Raw genomic sequence first — 22,606 nt, forward strand, 5'->3', positions numbered from 1 at the left:
ATGCAACCACCACCCAGAAAGGTAAGAAAGTGCTGAGCCACATGTATGAGATGACTTGAAATGAATATAGAGTATCATGCTTACTGCTTCCACATGTTTAAATATCTACTGCTTATCTACCTTCAGTTCTGTTCCTCTATCTTTAAGATTATTAAATCTACAGACCATTTCATTTAAAACATCGATACTACAGTAAATGGATTGTATATTATATAGTGCCAAATACAGCATATATGCATTTATTGGAAATATTTAAGTAATTTGTGTTTAGATAGTAGATATGTTTTCTTCACCGTGCATAGATGGGAACGCATCAGTCTGCAACAACTGAAATCACTGTTATTTAACATCGTGAAAGTCTGTACTACATTCTCATTTGAGATCTTACAGAGATTTGAAACAATGTATTTTTTATCTCCAATCAAAGTTGAAATTCATATTCCCTTAATTCCCTTCAGCTAAAACATTTTTTTCCTGTAATCCACAACTTATAACTGAGACAGTTGTAAAATAGCTGCAATTTGAAAGCTTAAGTTGACATCTTAAGATTAGTTGTAAATAAGGATTGGCTTATCTACTCAGTTTTGCAATTATTGTGTTGCAAAAAAACATTTATGTATGAAGGAGATGTTTTATTTTGAACTCTTTGATTGCCTTTGCTGTATGTCAATTTCTGTTTACTTGAAAGCTATTTTGTAAGGACATTGAGAGCAACCACTAATTGGCCAATAAAGATATTGCTGAGGAGCCAATTAACTATCTTCATTAAAATATAACAATTCAAAAATCCGTGGGTGTTTGTTCGTGCGTGCGTCTGTGCAGGTGAAGGAGAGTCAGCAGGTGAAACTGGTGTTCTCAGAGCAGCACAGTAAATTGCAGACCAAACAACATCAGGACACTGAACTGTTGGAGGAGATCAGGTACAGTTGTCTTTCTGTGGAGCTGTATGATGAAAATTAAAGCATATTAAATTACAGAAGTGTTTTTTTTTTGTGTTCACCTAGGTCCTTCAGTAAGCATCGTGCAGCTATAGAGAAGGAGTATGCCCAGGTGAGCAAAAATAGTACTATTATTGTTCACTATTAGTCCTGTTTCTGTCATCTTTCGTTCTTTACTGGAAATGTTCATCATTTATTGATTTGAGGTCCCGTATCAGTTTCAGAGAGCAGCTTGCTCTGAAATGTCTGATACCGTCTGATGTCTGTGATCTATTTTTTGACACTATCAGAGCTACTGGAGCCATAAGACAAATAATTAAGATAATCACAATAGTGATGGCCAAAATTGTAAAAGTGGAACATAGGAAGGAGAGGATTTGTTTTGATTTGTCACATAATCTGCACATTTATATTTTAGCCATTCAAATATCACAGCCAAAAATGAATAAAAAAATGCGTAACCTGATAGTCCAATGGTTAGGGTGCACATCACATAGTGTCAGGCCTGGACTAAAATGAGGACTTAGATGCAGAGGATTCACATACCAGCACACTTTATTGAAATCAGTTCCTCTATGCAGAGTGACAAAAGATCGGGCTATGAAAAAACTCACTTAATCTATTCAAAACACTCACTAGAAAAAGGAGGTTTTAAAACATAAATCGCTCCCGAAGGAAGTCAAACAAAAGGCTAAAGCAAGAAATCAAAAGCGTTCCTGAAGGAGGAAAACCAAACTATGAAAACGGGACAAAATAAAAGGCTCACCTAAAAAGGAGGCTCAATAAACTAAAACTCTCTAAACATAAATCACTCAAAAAGGGAGAAAGAAAAACAGATAACCAAAACAACACAAAACAAAGCTAAACTAGAAAACCAAAAATTACTCTCAAGGAGGAAACAGAAAACAACTTACGTGGTGTAGCAAAACTCATAGGCAAAAACGACAATGACTGTGGATAAGGGCTTAGGTGCACGGACAAGGAACGAAGCACTTTGGCACAAGACAAAGGGGAGACGCAGACTATAAGCACATGAGGGTGAAGGGAACAGGTGGAAACAATCCGGAATCAGTGACACATGAGGAAGGGCAAGTGACCTGAAACGAGAGGAGAGTTAGGATTTCAAAATAAAACAGGAAGTTACGAGACAGAAACCCCAAGACAAGACAACCCTCACCACGGTGTGACAGTACCCCCCCCCCCCCCCCCCCCCCCCTCTAGGGCCGACTCCTGACGGCCCAGGCTGGTCAGGGTAGTCCCTGTGGAAGACTGTAATGAGTGTCGAGTCGACAATGTGACGAGACGGAACCCACTGCCTCTCCTCAGGACCATATCCTACCCAGTCCACGAGATACTGTTTACCTCGGCCCCTGTTGCGAACCGCCAGCAACCGCTTGACCTTGTTTACTGGACCGCCTTCAATCACTTCTGGGGGTGGCGGAGGGGTAGCGGCTGGAACCAATGGACTCTCCTTGGCAGGCTTGATCCGGCTGACATGGAAGGTCGGGTGAACACGGAGGGATCGGGGCAGGCGAAGGCGAACTGCTGCAGGGCCGATGAGCTTGATGATGGGAAACGGACCCACGAACCGCGGCGCCAGCTTCTTGGAAGGAACTTTAAGGTGTAGATCCCTGGCGAAGAGCCACACTCTCTGTCCTGGCTGGTAGGTGGGGGCGGGTCGTCTCTTGCGGTCCGCAGTTTTCTTGACTCTGTCCCCTTGGCAAATCAATACCTGCGTGGCGGCTGCCCAGATGCAGTGGCGAACCATGGCATGGGCGGAGGGCACAGACACCTCCAACTCGTTGTCTGCAAAAACAGGGGGCTGGTAACCAAATGCACACTTGAATGGTGACATACCTGTGGCCGAGGTGGGCATACTCGACCCAGAGCAGGTGTTTACTCCATATCGAGGGATTCTGAGAGACCAGACACCGGAGGCCGGTTTCTAGCTGCTGGTTTAGGCGTTCGGTCTGGCTGTTGGCCTCCGGGTGGTAACCCGAGGTCAGGCTGGCCTTAGCTCCGATGAGCCGGCAGAACTCCCTCCAAAACCGGGAGACGAACTGGGGACCCCAGTCTGAGACAATTTCTTTGGGAAATCCGTGAACCTTAAAAACATTGTTCGTCATGATCTCTGCCATTTCTTTGGCAGAGGGCAGTTTTGGCAGAGCAATGAATCTAGCCATCTTGGAAAATCTGTCCACCACTGTGAGGACAGTGGTGTTACCTTGAGAGACCGGAACCCCGTGACGAAGTCTACCGAGATGTCGGACCACGGTCTGGAGGGGATGGGAAGTGGCTGCAAGAGACCCATGCGTGACCCGGAGGACGTCTTGTTTCGGGCGCAGACCGAACAAGCCTCTACGTACTCCCGGACCTCCGGTTCCATGGAGGGCCACCAGAACCTCCGGGAGATAGCGAACATTGTTCTTCGAACTCCCGGATGGCAGGAAAGCAGCGAGGTGTGGGCCCAGTGGATCACCTGTTGGCGTAATTCAACCGGGACAAACAAACAATTCTCTGGGCACCCACTAGGTGATCGGACCTCACCATTAGCCTGCTTAACCTAATTTTCTATCTGCCAAGTCAGTGCTCCAACCACACAGGTAGGTGGGAGGATCGTTTCTGGGTCCTTGGCAACAGATTCGGGGTCGAAGAGACGAGACAGAGCGTCTGGCTTGACGTTTTTGGACCCCGGCCTGTATGAGAGAGAAAAAGAGATCGGTTAAAAAATAGCGCCCACCTGGCCTGGCGAGAATTGAGTCTTTTGGCTTTCTTGATACATTCTAGATTTTTATGATCAGTCCAGACAATGAATGGATGTTCAGCCCCCTCGAGCCAGTGTCTCCACTCCTCAAGCGAGTTTGACCGCCAGCAACTCCCGGTTACCAACGTCGTAGTTCCGCTCCGCTTTGGATAGCCGCCGTGACAGGAAGGCACAGGGATGCACCTTACCATCCTGCTCTGACCGCTGGGAGAGGATGGCCCCGACCCCTTCGTTGGAGGCGTCCACCTCTACCACGAGCTTCCGTTGAGGGTCTGGCATGGTGAGGATGGGAGCCGAGGTAAAGCGGTGCTTGAGGATCCGAAAAGCAGCATCAGCTTCAGGAGACCAGTGGAACTGCACCTGTGTGGAGGTAAGAGCATGGAGAGGGGCAGCTATTGCGCTGAAGCCTCTGATGAACCGCCTGTAAAAGTTAGCAAACCCAAGGAACTGCTGAACCCTTTTGCGGCCATCAGATGTAGGCCACTCGACCACAGCGCTAATTTTAGCCGGGTCCATCTGCACTCTTCCAGGAGCTACGATGAAGCCCAGGAAGGAGACGGTGTCGGCAGGGAATTCACTTTTTTCTGCTTTGACATATAGGTTATTTTCTAGAAGTCTTTTCAATACCTGAGTTACATGGTCTTGGTGTTTTTTCAGGTCAGAGGAGTAGATAAGTATGTCTTCTAAATAAACATACACAAAAAGGTCAAGAAAGTCTCTTAACAAGTCATTTATCATTGCCTGGAAAACGGCAGGAGCATTTGAGAGACCAAAAGGCATGACTTTATACTCATAGTGTCCACTGGGTGTATTAAACCCAGTCTTCTACTCGTCACCTTCTCTGATCTGCACCAAGTGATAGGCGTTGCGAAGGTCCAACTTGGTGAAGATCTTGGCATGTTGGAGCTGGTCAAACACGGAGGACATAAGAGGAAGTGGATAGCGATTCTTTATAGTGATGGGCTGTAGTCAATGCACGTTCTTAGGGAGCCATCCTTCTTCTTCACAAAGAAGAGCCCGGCTCAGGCTGCTGATGAAGAGGGGCGAATCAGCCCCGCTTTCAGGGAGGTTTCGATGTAATCCCGCATGGCTCCCCACTCTGGCCCAGAAAACAACTTACGTGGCGTAGCAAACCTCATAGGCAAAAACGACAATGACTGTGGATAAGGGCTTAGGTGCACGGACAAGGACGAAACACTTTGGCACAAGACAAAGGGGAGACGCAGACTATAAGCACATGAGGGTGAAGGGAACAGGTGGAAACAATCCGGAATCAGTGACACATGAGGAAGGGCAAATGACCTGAAACGAGAGGAGAGTTAGGATTTCAAAATAAAACAGGAAGTTACGAGACAGAAACCCCAAGACAAGACAACCCTCACCACGGTGTGACACATAGGATAAATTGCCCTGAATGGCGGTTACATTTTTATATATATATATATATATATATACACTAGTGCTGTCAGTTAAACGTGTTATTAACGGCGTTAACGCAAACCCATTTTAACGCCGTTAATTTTTTTATCGCGAGATTCACGCAGAGCTGCCAATTCTCACGTGTGTGTGTGTGTGTGTGTGTGTCCTCCCAGATAGCGCACCGGTCCGGTGGCTCCGCCCACCGCCACCGCGCACTCGCTCAGAGAGACACAGTGAGATCAGAGCTCGTTCACGTGAAGTCAGTCACGCTCACTGACTGACATTAGCTGATATTAGCGGCTATTTTGGCCTGCATGCTTTCTTATTATAATAATCATCATTATTATCACCATCATTATATTATTATTATTATAATTAATGATAATCGACCAATTATTATTATTATTATCATAATTTGCGCAGTTGCGATATTTAGTTTTGAGCGCAGTTAGTCTTGAAAAGCCTGCCTCGCAAAAATAAGTCGACACGAAAAGGAGGATCATTTTTAAGGCTATGTCGCAAAGCTGGGGGTATTCCGGCATCATTGCTACCCAGAATGACGAAAGAGGGGAGGTGGTAAACAGATGCTTTAGTCTACTGTCACTCATTAGCTCAATAAGCTGCTCTTGCATGTCTATTGACAGCTCGTCTGCTGATCAGAGAAATGGATCCCGAACCCAGGCAAATGAACGGTAGTCCTCTTTGAAATAGGACCCAAACTGCAGCCCCTCTGTGTGTGTTTGTGTGTGTGCGTGTGCGTGTGTGTGTGTGTGTAGCGAGCGCACCGGCCCCGGGTCTCAGGGCTCCGACCCCGCCCACTCGCTCGGAGAGACCCACAGTGAGATCTGCGCACGGAAGATGGTCCGATTTAGACACATGACGTGTCTTTTCTCCGTCTGTGACATCTCACCCCCTCTGGAGAGTGTTCACGCCCCCCCCACTTTGAGTACCACTGTCCTATATGCATAAAGTTCATATTGATCTGTACCCTAGATGGAAATGTCTGCTGTAAGCATAACTAAGTGTTTATCAAGTAAATGTTCATTACACAGCATGCTTTTAGCACTGCACATATACCTTTATTTCGCGGCCAACAGTTTCATGATACATCTTTTTTACACTACATAATAGTCTATAATAACATCTATTACATAGTGTTTTTCCCTGGTGCTTCACTATGGAGCTGTATACGAAACTCTTTGGTCCATGCAGCCATTTATAGCATCTGGAGAAATAACATCTTTGTCAGTGGCCATAAGACATTCATAAAGTTTGTACTATCCTCGGCAGTCGGCAAATTTCAACATAAACTCTGTACATTACATTTAATTTAGCTGACGCTTTTATCCAAAGTGACTTCCAATAAGTGCATTCAACCATATGGGTACAAACCCAGAACAACAAGAATTAAGGAACTACAATTACCTCAAAGAAGCCGAACTACAAATTGCTACATTTTTGTTTCATTCCAAGGTGTAGCAGGAAGAGATGTGTCTTTTGTTGGGGTCGGAAGATATGTATACTTTCTGTACAAACAGCTTTCACTGCCGGCATTCAAATGATAAGCATATATAGTTTTCAGCAGGCAGGCAGCAGGGGAGTGTACTGTGTGTTATATCCTCCATGACCAATCACTTCCAAAATCAAATTATCCAGACTTCAGCTTCAGCTGTTGCTTAGGAAGTAGTGTAGGCCAGTGGTTTGTTCCCAGTCTCCCCCCATTCCATGGGCTGAACTGTCCTTGGGCAAGTACTGAACTTCCCAAAGGCTTCTGATGGCTGAAATGGAGTTTTGAGTTTTGAAGAAAAAAATCTGCTACAGTACAATTGCCTAGGCCAGATTATCCCAATGATGACTGCTCCTATGCTATCCACAAGCGCATGTTTTTAAGGACATGGCACCAGTGCATTTACGTTGAGTCCAAATGCATATTTGGTCATTGTTGAAACCATGGTTCAAAGGGGTTCTACTATGAGTCATGTCTTGGTCATATCGTGAAACAAACAAATCAGATGATTTTCTAGGTGGTAAAAAAGAGGCTTTTCTGTAGAGGAATTTGTGTCCCATTGCACACAACTAAATAGTCCCTAAAATAACAGGAAAATACAGCATCCCATCCGAGTTTGTTTGTCAATTACTTTCCACTGCCTCAAGTAAGCAATGTAGTCCTACCAACAATTAACTGACATCTCAGTTTAAGGCCAACACACCCACCGACGCTCAATTGGATTGAAGTACATTAGCCTTTGCATGTTGCACTATTATTTACACTGTTTGACAAATGACAAGTAGTTAAAAAATGAAAAGCATTGTCAACACACTACAATTTCCCTTCTTTTTTGCATTGTGATGTGATAAACATCATTTTCAGGCTCTTCAGAGGTTAGCTGTTCAGTACCAGAAGAGAGACTGGCAAAGAGGAAATACAGATGCTATCACTTCTGGGTAAGACCACACACACGACGTACACAGCAATCTCAACAACGTTTTGCTTCTCATTTTTTCTCTTTTTAGAGGTTGATTTTTTTTTTTACACAACCTTTGACTTGACTGTGGGCTCTGGCAGATTGATATCATTTTCTGTAAGTAGGGAAAGTTGCAGATACTGTCACGTGTTGTTATTGCCAGGAACAGTTTGTGTAAAATGTGGTCCAGCAAATGAAGATTATGAAGAATCATAGTATGTCAAACTCAAATAGCTAACTATTAAAAAAAATATGGAAGATATTTGGCCATATGGGAACTCTAACCAGGATACACTGAACAGAATAAACCATTTTACATACATATTTTATGACTACTTCTCTGTTATAGTGTCTCTTAAATGATAAAGTTGGAGGTGAATAGATAAGCAAATACATTACTCACACTATTAGCTGTACGAATTGATGTATACATACGGTATGTGCAAAATGTGAAATGGTAATGGTAAATGGTCTGTAAATATACAGTGTTATTTATTCTTTATTCTTGATGACTACCCAAAGCACTTAAAGGTGCAGTTTTGGCCATTTAGCCATTCACACACACATTCATACAGTGCATCTATGTGTACAGCCCTCAGTGGCAATTTTGGGGTTCAGCATCCCAATGACACTGCCATGTGTAGTAGGCAAGACTGTGATTGAACCACCAACCACCTGCATTTAGTTCTCCTTCAAGAACTAAATGCAGCCTTTCACATAATAGATCATGCAATTTTAACTGAGTATATTATAAACTAAACCACAAATTAAAAAAGTTAAAGGTTTTTAATAGACAACATTACCTTACCCCACTCCTTGCCTCTCTCCAATGGCTCCCTGTCCATTTTTATAATGGAATTTAAACTTTTGAAGCACAAGCTACAACATAAAATGTTACCCCCATATGTGCCTGTTCACAGTCTTAGATCAGGCCACATAATGACAAAAAGGGGCTTCAAAGTGCACTGTTTAGCATTTAGAGACGAGTGTAGAGAAGTACAATTAATGTAGATTAGCAGTCATGGATGTGTGTGATTTCAGAGGTGTGTTTGGTGTGTGGCGGTCAATGGTTGATGCGACAGCTCAGACTGCTGCATCACGACTTGCTGCTGCAGAGGAATACCGCAGACTGACAGGACAAGCCTCCAGAACTTTTCGCAATGCAAAGGACATCCGAGCTAAGCATGTGAGAGAGCCGCACACAGAGTAAACTTAAAGGGATGAAACACTTTAAACAGTTAGAAAATCATCATTGCAACAGACAACAATATGTGTGTGTTTATACGTGTTGCTTGTGTTTTTAAGGGCCTGGAGCAGCTTCTGAGAGTACAGGGTGAAGTCGTGGATGCGCTGCGAGAACTGCACAGGCTCAAGAAGAGCTATCACCAACTCAGCCACATTGCAAATGTTGCCAGAGAGAAAGCTGCAGACGCACAGACAAGGTCAGTGTTTGTCTTTGTGTTTGAGAAAAAGTGAGAAACATTTTTGATATGATTGCATGAAAAAGACAAGTGGTTTCATCTAAGATGTACATACATTATAAAAGGTCAAGGTTGTGGAAAAATCCTGAAGAGTTTAAAGCCCCCATGAAATGAAAAAAACATGTTCCTATTCTTATAGCATGTCCCTGTGTTGATTGTTTATTTATCACATGACTGAATGGCTTCAATCTTACGCCTCAGTAGAGACAAGGTTAGGATGGGGGATTAATTCATTATTTTTCAAAATACTTTCAGGAACTTTTAACACTCTCCGGTTGACTATAAATGCTGCCAGTACATCGAACTTATTGGTTAAATCTGCAGGGGAGGATGCAGCTCACTTTGATGTTATTTTCTCATTCATATAAATGATCAGAACCACCAACACAGTTTCCAAAGCTTTCTAATTACAAAGACCATAGTCAAACAGATTGTAGTGCTGGCTCTGTAAATATGCATGATATACTTTTTCCCATGTTGATTATTTAGACACCATTTTTGTCTTTGACTGAACTTTCACGCAGTCAATATGTTGGCTACTATTCACTAATACATTAACTTCCAGGTTTGCAACACCAAATGGGTGCACTATATCAGTTTCTGCAAACTGATACAGTGCAGCCATGTAGTGCAGCACTGACTGAATCAACAGTGTGTAAAATGTAGTGTAAGAGAAAGATTAAGTTCTGTTAGAGTTTTCATTTAGAACAGAGATTTGACATAACGAGTTAGATAATGCGTGGTTTCATTCTGTATGTTTTATATCTTATCAGAATGTTTTAACTTTGTCTTCTAGAGCCAGAAAGAGTGAACATGGAATTTTCCACTTTAAAGCAGGACTATATAAAATGAATAAAAAGGTACTGTTATAATACAAAATAACAGAAATGACACACACAAATATTCAAGGATGTCACTAATAACCATATTTTGTAATGTGAAACTGCAACGAGCTGTGGTATCTGAATGTTATGATATGATAAGGTGAAATCATTTTATCTTTAAGCTAACAGACCCTGAATGACTGTACACGATCCTGAATGGTTTATTTCAGTTTTGTTTTTTAAAAGTGTGTACGGTCTGTGTGTGTCTATGTACAGCTCAGTGCCAGGTTGAAGGAGTGTGATGACCGTTTGACTGAAGTTCGTAATGACTATCTGCTGGCCCTAGCAGCAGTGAATGCCCACCACCAAAACTACTTTAGGAATGATTTACCACTCATTATGGAGGTACACACCCACACACACACGCACACGCACACGCACACGCACACGCACACCCTCACACACACACACACACACACACACATTGTGGAGAAAAGATAAAACCACTGAATGAGTCATATGAGCACAGTCCACATTAAAGCTTTCCCCTTTCTGGTGACTGATTGACTGGTGGGGGTTATCAGAGTTATGTGTTGGGGGTTTCTTGGCCTGGCTTAGGTTGTGGACAACTGGGCATGGGATCTATCGTCAGTAGTGTACTATTGTGTCATTGGGTGTTTGATCACTCTGAGTGGCTGCAAACTCTCTGTAGCGCAGATTCTTATCTTGTTAGGCCTCCTCAACAGAGATCTTCTTTGGAACTGAGTCCTATGATGTAAGCAGTCTTCAGGGAAGGGAAAACTTGTATTGCTCCTTTTCGTTTCATTATCCGGGGGAAATTCCAAACTATAAGCACCCTCCCCCCCCCAGGTTCCCACAGAATCACTTTGCTCTGGGATCCCCTCCTCTGATATGTTCATCTCAGAATGTGAATGGAATAAAATCCGCAGCTTTTTTTATCGATAAAAACTGCCTCATGTTCTTTATTTATCTCATCAGCAAATGGATGGGGACGTTTATGATGACTTCAGGAGACATTTTACCCTGCTGTGTGGGATAGAAATGGATTCCTGTTTGTTCACACACAAACTGTACAGCAAGATATGGGACAGTGTTGGTAAAGTACGTGTGTTTTTATGTTCAGCATATATTATATTGATTTATTTATGTATGAGTATTGTTTTGACAGAATGCTCTCTACTGTATTCATTATAAATACGCATAACTACAACTGAGTATGTTTTCGGTAACTCACCCACTCACCCATTTAGAGGTTCTTTATTCAAAGTTGTTAGAATTAGCAAAAGGTCTTCAGATCTTGTTTGCCCAAGATTTTTGGTTTCTGTCTAAGTTGCATTAATGCCATGTTTCACTCAGTGACTTCTGAGAAACCAGACATAAGAAATGTCTCACCTTTTCTCTAGACGACATATGTGTGAGGGCAGAAAGTCATGGGGAGGATAGAAGAAGAAAGGTCACAGAAAGAATTTCAGCACATACGCAAAATGTTTGAACTAGCAAGTGAGTGCAGTCTGAGAGAAACACCTCCAGTTTTCTCTTCAACATGTGATTGGTTAAAAGGCATTTTGTATCACTGTATAGCTGGTCCATGGCCAGAAGAAGAGAAAATGCTGCATTGTTGTTCACTTACACTTGTTTGGTAAAAACACGATGTGGTTGTTTTGATGTATGAGTTACCCACACATATTGAAAAAGTCATGAACCTATTTTATACTTTCCTGACAAATTCTGCAGAACTCCCAGTGATGTGACAATGGAGCTGTGTTCTCAGAGGGTTGATGGAGGAATGAATGTTTCTAATATTTCCCTGCTAACAGTGATTTACTCTTGTGTTGTCAGGTGACTAGAGATACAAATATTCAGCAGTTTCTCCAAGAATCTGTTGCCTTCAATAAAACCACCGGATTTCCCTTTCAACCTTCTCCACATGACAAGGTGTGATTAGATTACTACAGGCAAATGATGTAGACGTGTTTAGTCTGCGCTCCTCTCCGCGACTTAAAAAAATCATCTTTATACCACGTCTTTTTTGCCCATAGACCACAAGTGTGTGTGTGTATATCTCCCTAAGAACTCTATTGAACTGAAAATCCAAAATGCCGAAGCCAACGTCTCCAGCAAAGCCAAATCCACCTATAGTCAAGCTGCCGGAGCTGGAGCTAGGGCCACCGATAGCTGCAGCCCTGCGGGTGATTCTCCCACCAGGTCGGACATGCCTCCAGATAAAACTTATGAAATGTGTAAGGAGCTGTGCAAAGAAGTATCAGAGTCAGTCCTGCGCTGCATTAATGAACATTTCGATGCCTTTGAGGCTAAGTTTCAGTCACTCGCAGCCTCGCAGGCCGAACTGCAAGCCCGTGTAGCTAGCCAGGAGCAAGCTACTAGCGACCTTGACGTCCGCATGCTAGCGCTTGAAGCTAAATGCACTGAGCTGACGGGACGCAACACTCAGCTTCACACCAAGGTGCTTGACCTGGAGGCCCGCTCTATGAGGCACAACATCGAAATTGTGGATATCCAAGAGGGTGAGGAGGACGGTAGACCCACGGAATTTGTCTCAAGATTAATCCCTAAACTGCTCGGCGACGAACACTTTCCGCATCCACTAAAAGTCGACCGGGCGCACCGCTCCCTCCAACCCAAGCCGGCTGCCGGTGCCAGACCGCGCACCATCCTAGCGCGCATCCATCACTTTCAGGAGAAGGAGTTGATTCTTCGCCTCGGCAGACAACAGTCCATGGAGTACAAGGGAGACAAGATCCTTGTCTTCCCGGATAATACCAGCGAGGTCATGGCTCAGCGCCGCGCCTTCAGAGAAGTGCAGCAGGCTCTGTGCAACAATGGAATAAAACACACTCTGCGATACCCGGCCAAGCTTTATGTTTACCCCTGGGATGGCGGAGCGCCCAAGATCTTGGCGGACCCGAAGGGTCTACGAGAAAGGGAGTAGATCCATATACTGACATTCTTCATTTAGTTCACGGTTGCGCCGAGGTGAGGCAACTATTTGTTCAAAGCAGCTGACCAGCTGCTCGCAGCTTTGGGACTTTTTGCATATTGTCTTATATACACTATATTACGACGGTCCACTTTGAACTGCTGCCATGTTTGCACAACCTGAGGTGCTGATACTGTTTATACTTTCACTGCTTTAATTGCTTTATATATCGCGGTATCATAAAATTCATGTTACTATATTGTCGCGGGGAGGGGGCTAGTGGTAACATATTGTAGTTACTTGCCCAGTAGCTCCCTTTGAGATGAACACGGGATGCTATGTGCCAGGTTCGGGGAGGCACAAGGCGGGGTGGGAGGGGAGGGATGTTACCGTTCTCTTTTTTTTGTTGTCTTTTACTGTTTTTCAAATGGTCAGTGCTTTACTTTACACTATTTGGTCGTAGGGGACACATTTGTCTTATGGAAGGGGCAATATCTCTGTAGAATCATTTGCTATTGATGAACAGGGTGGTGAAATTTGTGAGCTTCAATGTGAATGGGTTAAACGGACCTATTAAACGGAAGCGGGTACTAACACATTTGAAAAAATTTAAAATAGACATTGCCTTTATACAGGAAACCCATCTGACGCCCCTGGAGCATAGAAAATTGAAAAGGGATTGGATAGGGCATGTAATATCATAATCCTTTAACACTAAAGTCAGGGGAGTGGCCATCTTGATAAATAAGAACACATCTAACAATTGGAGAAACCATTGTTGATACATTGGGGAGATAAGTTTCAGTGAATTGTCAGATCTACTCAGAACCCTGGACCCTCTTAAATTTGTATGCACCCAATTATGTTGATTAGTCATTTGTTCAGGATATATTCCTGAAGGTGTCGGCAGGACGGCAAAACATTCTTATAGGGGGTAACTTTAATTTCTGCCTGGATCCTGTTCTAGATAAGTCAGCTCTATCGGTATACAAATCTAAAGCAGCCAAAATTACAGTAGAATTCATCAAGGAACTAAACTTAACTGATGTGTGGAGACAAATGCACCCTCAAACCCAAGATTATTCTTTTTACTCTGGTCGCCACAACTCTTTTACTCGGATTTATCTTTTCCTGTTGTTGACACAACAGATCCACAGAGCAGTAGACTCTGAGTACTTGTCTAGAACATTATCAGATCACTCACCTCTGACCCTGTCCATTTATATGCCTGAAAAAACTATTAATATGTATAGGTGGCGTCTGAACCCTACTCTCCTTCAAAAGCCAGATTTCTGCAAATTTATAAGAGATCAGATTGGGCTATTCTGTGAGACAAACTGTGCTTCTTCTCCCAATAGTTTTATATTATGGGACACATTAAAAGCCTTTTTAAGGGGACAAATAATCTCCTATACCAAAGGTATCAAAAAGAAATACATGGCAGTAATAGAAGAATTGGAAGCAGACATTTTGAAACTGGAAAAGGAGTTTCAACAATCAAGGTCTAAAGATGTACACCACTCTTTGGTAAATAAAAAGCTTAGATACAATACTTTGCATACTTACCAAATTGAAAAAAACATTCTAAGAAACAAGCAGAGATCCTATGAATTAGGAGAGAAGGCGCACAAAATTCTGTCTTGGCAGCTGAGTAAAGAAGAAACCTCTAGGACGATTAATTCAATCCAAACTGAAACAGGTTCTGTATCAGATAACCCAACAGAAATTAATGATGCATTCAAACAATTTTACACACATTTATACACATCAGAACCACCAGAGAATCTGAGTAACATTCATAAATTTGTGTCCATGATTGAGCTGCCCAAACTTGGCCAAGAAGATCAAAATAGTCTTGATCTGCCCTTTACACAAAAATAAATTGAAAAAGCTCTGGGCTCATTACAAGCAAACAAATCATCAGGAGAAGATGGGTTCCCTCCAGAATTTTACAGGGAATTTAAGGACTTACTCCTCCCACTTCTCATGGATGTCATCAACTTGGCCTCTAAGACTCGAACACTCCCTGAGTCATTCTCTACAGCCATAATTACTGTTATTCACAAAAAAAAATGTATATCCTTTGAAATGCTCTTCATATCGGCCGATTTCATTGTTAAATACAGATTATAAATTAATTTCCAAGGCCCTGGCTAACAGACTTGGCCAATACCTGCCACAACTAATAAATCCAGACCAGTGTGGCTTTATTTCAAAGCATTCCTCAGCTAATAACGTGTAAGCTTTTTAATATTGTTCACTTAACAAAATCTGAAACGGAACCCAGTATAGCTGTGGCTTTAGAGGCTGAGAAGGCCTTTGATAGGTTAGAGTACTTATTTAAAGTGTTAGCCAAGTTTGGGTTCAGTCAATTATTTATTAGTTGGGTTCTATATCATAAACCCCAGGCAAAAATCTGTGTATGAAAGTTAGGCCTTTCTGGCATGATATCTGCTCCACTTTAACCAGGATCACGGGAGTAAATGTTCCAGTGGACCCTGAACTTTGTTTATTGGGGAACTTAACAAGTATTCGCCGTTCTCTAACCAATGCACAACTCAAATTCATTGAAGTTGCTCTATGTGTGGCTAAGAAGTGCATTGCAGTGTCATGGAAATCTGACTCCCCTCTTCTTATTGACAGGTGTTCTGTTGAGATGAATAGTTGCATCCCCCTGGAAAAAGAAAACGATATAACACCTTTTTGAAAATTTGGCAGCCATATTTAGACCATATTGGTACATCTCTTACACCAAATACTCAATGACTTAATGTAGTTGTTTGTATTGACCTTGAACACTGACCCTTTTTTTTTTTTTTTTTAAAGGGGGCGGGGGGCACTTTGTCTTTTGTTGTCCTTTGTTATGTCTCTATACTGTTGGTATACTGATATGTTTGTTTGTACACATTACATATGAAACTGAAAATAAAATATAAAAATAAATAAATAATTGAGAATGATAATATCGATATGTGTGTACTACATTTAGATTCTGACACCTTTTTCACACAATGAAACCTGAATTCAATTTATTTCAAACTGTCCCAAGAGGCAATTATTTTCCCTCTGAATATCTTTACTTATGAATGTTTGTCCGAGTACACACTTGTTAAACAGATGACCATCAATGTGCCTGTCTTTAACCCCAGATGCCTTTATGTGTTTGTAAAAGAATATCACATACACTAAAGAACAGTAATACTCACCCTTTCCAATGTCACTTCGCTTAAATAAAACTAAATAGAAAAAACTGAAACAGTGATGTTATCTAAGCCAAACATAATAAATCAGTCTTACCTTTACGTTAAGTTAAACTGCCTAGTTTTTTTTCCATACTGCTTATTTAACATGAGCGAAACAGGGTGAATTAAAAAAAAGGTTTAACTATTGACATGTGAGATCTTTGGTTAGCTGGAACATTTGTAACAAAATGTACTTTGAAAAGTGATGCAGACAAAACCTGCCATTTCAAAATTGTAAATGAAACCAGTCCTCATGTCTCTGATGCTGTGTCATTAAAGAATTAAACATGGCATGCTGCAATGAACACTGCAAATGTCTAAAAGCTGAATAATGTCATGTCTGTCTTCTTTGCAGGTGTCTTCTCTAGAGGAGGTCTGTGCCTCAGCAGCAGAGGGTTGTCTGGTTAAGGAAGCCAAGAAGTGGGCTACAAAGGCTGCGAAGGACTATAAAATCATCACCCACGGAGAGAGGGTGAGGCTTTGATTTCCGAGTTAAGTGGCTAGGTGATCCTTGTTTAAGCAATGCTTGATGATCACACTGCTTGAGTTTGAGTTCAGTTTTTACTTAACAACTTCAAAATGTAGAGTAGCAAAGTTCTCAGGACACACTTCACAAATAGCCATTTCCCCACTTTGGAGCCGGGAAATGCTGCATGTTGTGTGCATGTTTTCATTCATAGTAGCAATGAAAGGAGTGTGAATTTGTGTCAGAAATTAGACGTGCTATATGTACAGTATGGTTGATATTTTTAAAATTCTACTCTAAGAACGAATGTATTTTATATTTCTCCTCCTGTCAGGCTCTACAAATGTTAGGAAGTCGGTTGAAGCTCTTGTCTGGGGAGACAGGGCTTAGCGTGGAGCAGAAGATAGCAGAGGTGCAGGACAATGTCAGGAAAGCCAAGGTATGGATCTCTCAACAGGTTGGTGCTGCTGATGGTCAGTCTGACTGCGACAGACTGACTGAGACTATGACAGGTCAATGTGTGTGTGTGTGTTTTGAGAGAGAGAGAGAGAGAGAGAGAGAGAGAGAGAGAGAGAGAGAGAGAGAGAGAGAGAGAGAGAGAGAGAAGGGCAAAGCACTGCAGGCACACAGACCTACAATTAAGCAACGGTACAGAACACTAGGTAGGAGAGCTGTAATGTTGTGTATATCATTATGATGTATGTTTATGTACAAATGTTTATATCAATGCTATAGATATATCACTACTCAAAACATTCTATGATTGACTATGATTTCAAATAATAAAGACCTGAGGTAATGATAATCAATAAACTGAAACATAATATTGATATTAATATCAAGCAAGGGGAAAAAGGATGAAATTGCACCTTGGTTTAGTATGTATTTGTGGTTAAATATTAGTAGAGCATGTTTAAGCACAAAACACAAGCAATATCATATCAGCGCAATTAATGTATGTTGTGATGAGTCAAGTCGGGTGGAAGGACCCCAGAGCAGAGGCAAAACAGAGAGTGCAATGGTGCTGCATTCAAGGGTGTTTATTTAGCATGGGACCAGGCAGAATGACGGGGTGCTGATAACTCCGGGAGGTCGTCAGCAGGGAGGAATAGCGGAAGGGCAGGATGACGGGGTTCAGAATCAGAATCAGAATCAGAATCAGAATTCTTCTATTTGCTAAGTATGTTTGCACATACAGGAAATTGCTTTGGTGTCGTTTGTTGGTGCACTCAACATAAAACAACAATATAAAAACAACAATATAGAACAAAATATATACAGTAACAGAGTTATGGGCACGTGCGGTGCTAAGGTGCAGAGATTGGTGATAGTGCCAGTAATATATCAATTATAAATTATGTGCAAGGGGGGGCAGAGTCAGTGTGATGCAGGGGGCTTGTTTGTGAGCCCCACTGCTATGGGGAAAAAACTGTTCAAATGGCACAAGGTTTTAGTCCTGATGGCCCGGAACCTTTTTCCGGACGGGAGTCTCTGGAATAGGTGGTGACCGGGATGGGAAGGATGGCTGTGTAGAACTCAACCATCACTTTCCGCGGCATGTTGAATTTCTTCAGTTGCCGCAGGAAGAACATCCTCTGCTGGGCCTTCTTGATGGTGGAGGTGATGTTCTCCGTCCACCTCAGGTCCTGTGCAATTATAGTCCCCAGGAATCTGAAAGACTCCACTGTTTTAACTGGGGAGTCATACATGGTGATGGGGGCTGTTTGGGGTGGGCTCCTGCTGAAGTCTGCTACCATCTCTACAGTTTTCAAAGCGTTCAGCTCCAGGTGGTTCTGGCTGCACCAGGAAGCCAGGCTGTTAACTTCCTCTCTGTAGGCGGCCTCGTCCCCATTGGAAATGAATCCAATAAGGGTTGTGTCGTCAGCAAACTTCAAGAGTTTGACAGAGGGATGGCTGGAGGTGCAGTTGTTGGTGTAGAGGGAGAAGAGTAGAGGAGAGAGCACGCAATCTTGAGGGGCTCCAGTGCTGATGGGCCGGGGCTCAGAGACAAGCTTGCCCAGCCTCAAGCGCTGCTTCCTGTCGGTCAGGAAGTTAGTGATCCACCTGCAGGTGGGCTCAGGCACGCTCAGCTGGGTCAGCTTGTCCCGGAGAAGAGCTGGGGAGATGGTGTTGAATATGGAGCTGAAGTTCGCTGAAGCTTTGCTGTGAACCAGGGCTTGTCGTTGTTATAGCTCACCCTGGTGCGTGTCGGAATACATCTGTCATCACAGAAGCTGATGTAGGACGTCACAGCATCTGTGTATCCATCCAGGCTGTTAGAAGTAGTTCTGAAAATGTCCCAGTCAGTGTTTTCCAGGCAGTCACGCAGCTCCTTCACAGCTTCTCTGCTGCTCCAGTTCTTTGATCTCAGCAGAGCAGGTTTAGAAAGTTTTAGTTTCTGTCTGTAAGCCAGGATCGGGTGAATGAGACTGTGGTCGGATAGACCCAGGGCAGCGCGGGAAACTGCATGATACACCTTGCTGGTGCTGTAACAGTGGTCCAGAGTATTGTCCCCCCTGGTCGGGCATTTGATTAACTGTTTGTATTTTGGGAGTTCCTGAGATAAGTTCCCCTTATTAAAGTCCCCAAGGACAATAACAGGGGAATAGATGTTCTCTCACTGCAGTAAAGTGAGCCGTCATCGGGGAAGCCAGCCGCCACTGGGTTTTTTTTGCGCGTCTACTTGTGGCTTTACAGTAAAACAGCATGGTTGGCTGAAACGGCCTAAAATTACTACAAATATAACTTTATTTTTTATTTTTTTATTTTTTAAATCGTCATGGCGTATCTGCTCATGTCAAGTATCATGTATTTTTACTGCAAATTAAAGGGCAAGTCTGTAAAAAAAAAAAAAAATGTGTACATAATGTGACCATATTTGGATGCTGATTAAAAATATTCCTTGTGAGGTTATGAGTTACTTCGAGTGGATTCCTGTTCATGGTGTCTCTGACTATGCTGATACACAGTTTGGAGTTTTTTTTACTGTAGAATAACTGAGAAAATTAAAGAGCAAATCTGTGAAAGTGGCCAAAGGCATTCATAATGTTACCATATTTGGAAGCTTATAAAAAATATTCCTTGAGAGGTTATAAATGACATCGCGTGGATTCCTGTTCATGGTGTCTCTGACTGCTCATACAAATTTTTGTAGAATACTTTTACTGTAGAATAACTGAGAAAATTAAAGAGCAAATCTGTTAAAGTGGCCCAATGCATTCATAATGTAACAATATTTGGAAGCTTATAAAAAATATTCCTTGAAAGGTTATAAGTTACTTCGAGTGGATTCCTGTTCATGGTGTCTCTGACTATGCTGATACAAATTTTTGTAGAATACTTTTACTGTAGAATAACTGAGAAAATTAAACGGCAAATCTCAACCCAGTCTCATCAGAAAACGTTCAATGGCAACGTTGGTCCACTTGGAACGACGTTACCATCTCACAATCTGGCCTCTCAGATTGTGAGATGGTAACATTTAGTCCTCCCATTGTTTTGCATTGGCGTGTTCTCACGTCACGTGACTCTCAAGCTCCCGTCTGCGGAGAGGAAAACATGGCGGAGATTCCCTGTTTTTTCAGATAAAAATATCATTTTGTAACTTAGTTTGGGCATAAAAATACATTCTGAAACCATTTCTAGCGAGAAATGTGCTCTTTGCTTCCACAGTCTTCAGCCAGTTCGTGCTTATGATAAATATTTTAATAGTTATCACGCATGTTTTTATCGTTGCTATGATGGTTGCCATGCCACCACGGCGCAGCTTGGTGTTTAAATCACAGTCCCTGCGTGGTGTCCTTCAGTGATCGTGAATGTTATTCATGTTTTATAATAGTAATATTTGAGGCTAGATTACATCTCTAATGAGAAGGATCCTGCGAGTCTGTTTATACCGAGGCCGGCCCGAGTGCGCGACCGGACCGAGTGCGCGAGCGGACATGACGTATGGCTGTCGTAAAAACCCTATTTGTAAACAACCAGTCCTTTAACTCGGGGCTGCGTCGTAAACACGGAGCGCTTGGAAGACCACGATGTCATTTTCCTTCTGTCAGGTAAGTAGTTTATTGTTTTTAAAGATCGTTACGATCTAGGGTTACAGTCCGAGTGCGGATAGAGTCCGTCAATCCACACTATGGACGCTGTTCATCAGCTAATACGCCATTGTTAGCCACATGCTTCAGCCCACGGTAGCCTGTGCTACCTGGGAGGTGAATACATGGTTGTGGAAACCAGTTCAAGACGCTTAGCTCATCATTGAGGGACGCTACAATATAAATATAAATATGAATTTGATTTATGAATGCTTTAGATTGATAAGGAGTGTATTTGTCTACCATTACTCCACAATATCAGATCAATTTGGTTTAATGAATAGTATGCAATATGACAATAATGATTTCATGTTATGGAGTTGCGATTTATTTTATAAAACAATTGCTATGTTCTGTTTTTTAATCAAGGAGGATCAAAGTGAAGCTACAGGAGTTTCATTAACGTCAACAACTTGGACCGAACACTTTGTTTTGCTTGATGAAGAGCAGGAAGGGCAGCCTGGAGAGAAAGAGAAGCCGGGTTGAGCCCACTACCATCATCCACGTACCACGAGGAAGATGAGGGAGAGAAATGATCCTAGCATTAAAGAGGTACTTTTAAGTTATATACCAGAAAAACCACACTGAAAGAATTTTGATCAATCATGCTTCCCTGCTGTGATTGTTTAACTGGGAAAACAACTTTTTCCACAGGAAGGCAAGTAAATTTAAGGAATACATGTGCAAAGTTTTCCTCTGTTATGTATAATGATGACCCCCATCAAACATAATGTTAGCAATATTTACACCTTTTAATTTATACTGTTTATTTCCGTCTACATGTGTGAATTTGCCTTCATTAGTTTCAGAAAAGAGCGATGATGTATCGGTCAGTGGGCGGCAGCACGAGACTCCGCAAACTAGTCTGTAAGCAAAGTAGACGAAGGCATCGAGGTTGCGGCCTGCCATCATTGTTATTTTGCTTAAGGGAATGAATATGTTTCATGCAGAAATATTAGCATTTCCCTTATATCTACCAAAACTGCTTGTTTCACAGACTGCAGTTTTGTTTTGGTCTGATGTGGTGTGCTAATACAACGTATCTGCAATGGGTTGTGGGGCATTAACATTTGTAACTCTAATTTTGTTTTGACAGACTGTGAAAAGAACGTTGAGAACATCACCACTCTACAGGAAGACACAGTCCAGTAATGGGTGTCAGAAGTTCAGTAGTGAACGACAGGTACTGTGGAAAAATGTGTGTCATTGTTGTACAATGTCCTTTGACTCTGTTTAAACAAGGTCAACACAAAAAGGTTTGATTGTAAACTGATATCGGTACGAATTCATGTTATTCTCCTCTTCAAAAGAAACAAACAATCAAAATTACCTGCAGAAAGCCCTTGATGCTTCAGCTGCATCGTCAGACTGGTGAGACAGCAAGATGCCAACTTTAATGCCAATTTATTTGTGTAACATTCTGTGACCAAATGTATAGATAACTTTTTGTAGATTGTAAAAATAGATAACCCATTTATTACAAAAAAACTACACTAGAATTACCGCACTGCGTTGTGTGACTCCACTAACCAGTGCAGTGTCCGTCTACATATTTCTACATATTTTCTCTCATATAAATGACACTGTATCTCTTGACAACTGAAACCATAAGATGAGGTCAGTGTGGCCTTGACCTTTTTACTTTAAGACAAATACAAAGTTAGACAATCCGAAAACATGCAGTTATGCCTCCGGCGACTCGCTATTGCAGAGGCATTAAAACCGTAGTGTAGTAGATTGGATTTTATTGGTGTTACATTGGACATCTTGTATGGGTACACCAAAACATATATTTGGTTTCACATTCTAGATGGCAATAAGCAGAGTCATCAACTCAGGAAAAATATTTCTGTAGAAAAGAAAGCCTTGTATGTGTGTATGTATACATACACACAAACGCACAATTGGGATGTTTTTGTCTTTTATCATATATTCTCAGGCAGTACTGATGCAT

At 42.1% G+C, this 22,606-nt stretch overlaps 1 protein-coding gene across 1 annotated transcript in view; it reads left to right on the top strand.

The window, feature by feature from the left end:
• Nucleotides 1-22,606, top strand: part of LOC128446153 (F-BAR and double SH3 domains protein 1) — a 47,064-nt gene continuing 24,458 nt past the window's right edge. The window contains exons 1-12 of the mRNA XM_053429106.1: nucleotides 1-21; nucleotides 823-920; nucleotides 1,005-1,050; nucleotides 7,493-7,566; nucleotides 8,628-8,772; nucleotides 8,892-9,028; nucleotides 9,864-9,927; nucleotides 10,168-10,296; nucleotides 10,891-11,013; nucleotides 11,752-11,847; nucleotides 16,448-16,564; nucleotides 16,893-16,997. Of these exons, the coding sequence (XP_053285081.1) occupies nucleotides 1-21; nucleotides 823-920; nucleotides 1,005-1,050; nucleotides 7,493-7,566; nucleotides 8,628-8,772; nucleotides 8,892-9,028; nucleotides 9,864-9,927; nucleotides 10,168-10,296; nucleotides 10,891-11,013; nucleotides 11,752-11,847; nucleotides 16,448-16,564; nucleotides 16,893-16,997 (1,155 nt within the window). The remainder of the gene's footprint in view (nucleotides 22-822; nucleotides 921-1,004; nucleotides 1,051-7,492; nucleotides 7,567-8,627; nucleotides 8,773-8,891; nucleotides 9,029-9,863; nucleotides 9,928-10,167; nucleotides 10,297-10,890; nucleotides 11,014-11,751; nucleotides 11,848-16,447; nucleotides 16,565-16,892; nucleotides 16,998-22,606) is intronic.

This window comes from Pleuronectes platessa, chromosome 8 (genome assembly GCF_947347685.1).
Source record: "Pleuronectes platessa chromosome 8, fPlePla1.1, whole genome shotgun sequence".
Lineage (NCBI taxonomy): Eukaryota > Metazoa > Chordata > Actinopteri > Pleuronectiformes > Pleuronectidae > Pleuronectes > Pleuronectes platessa.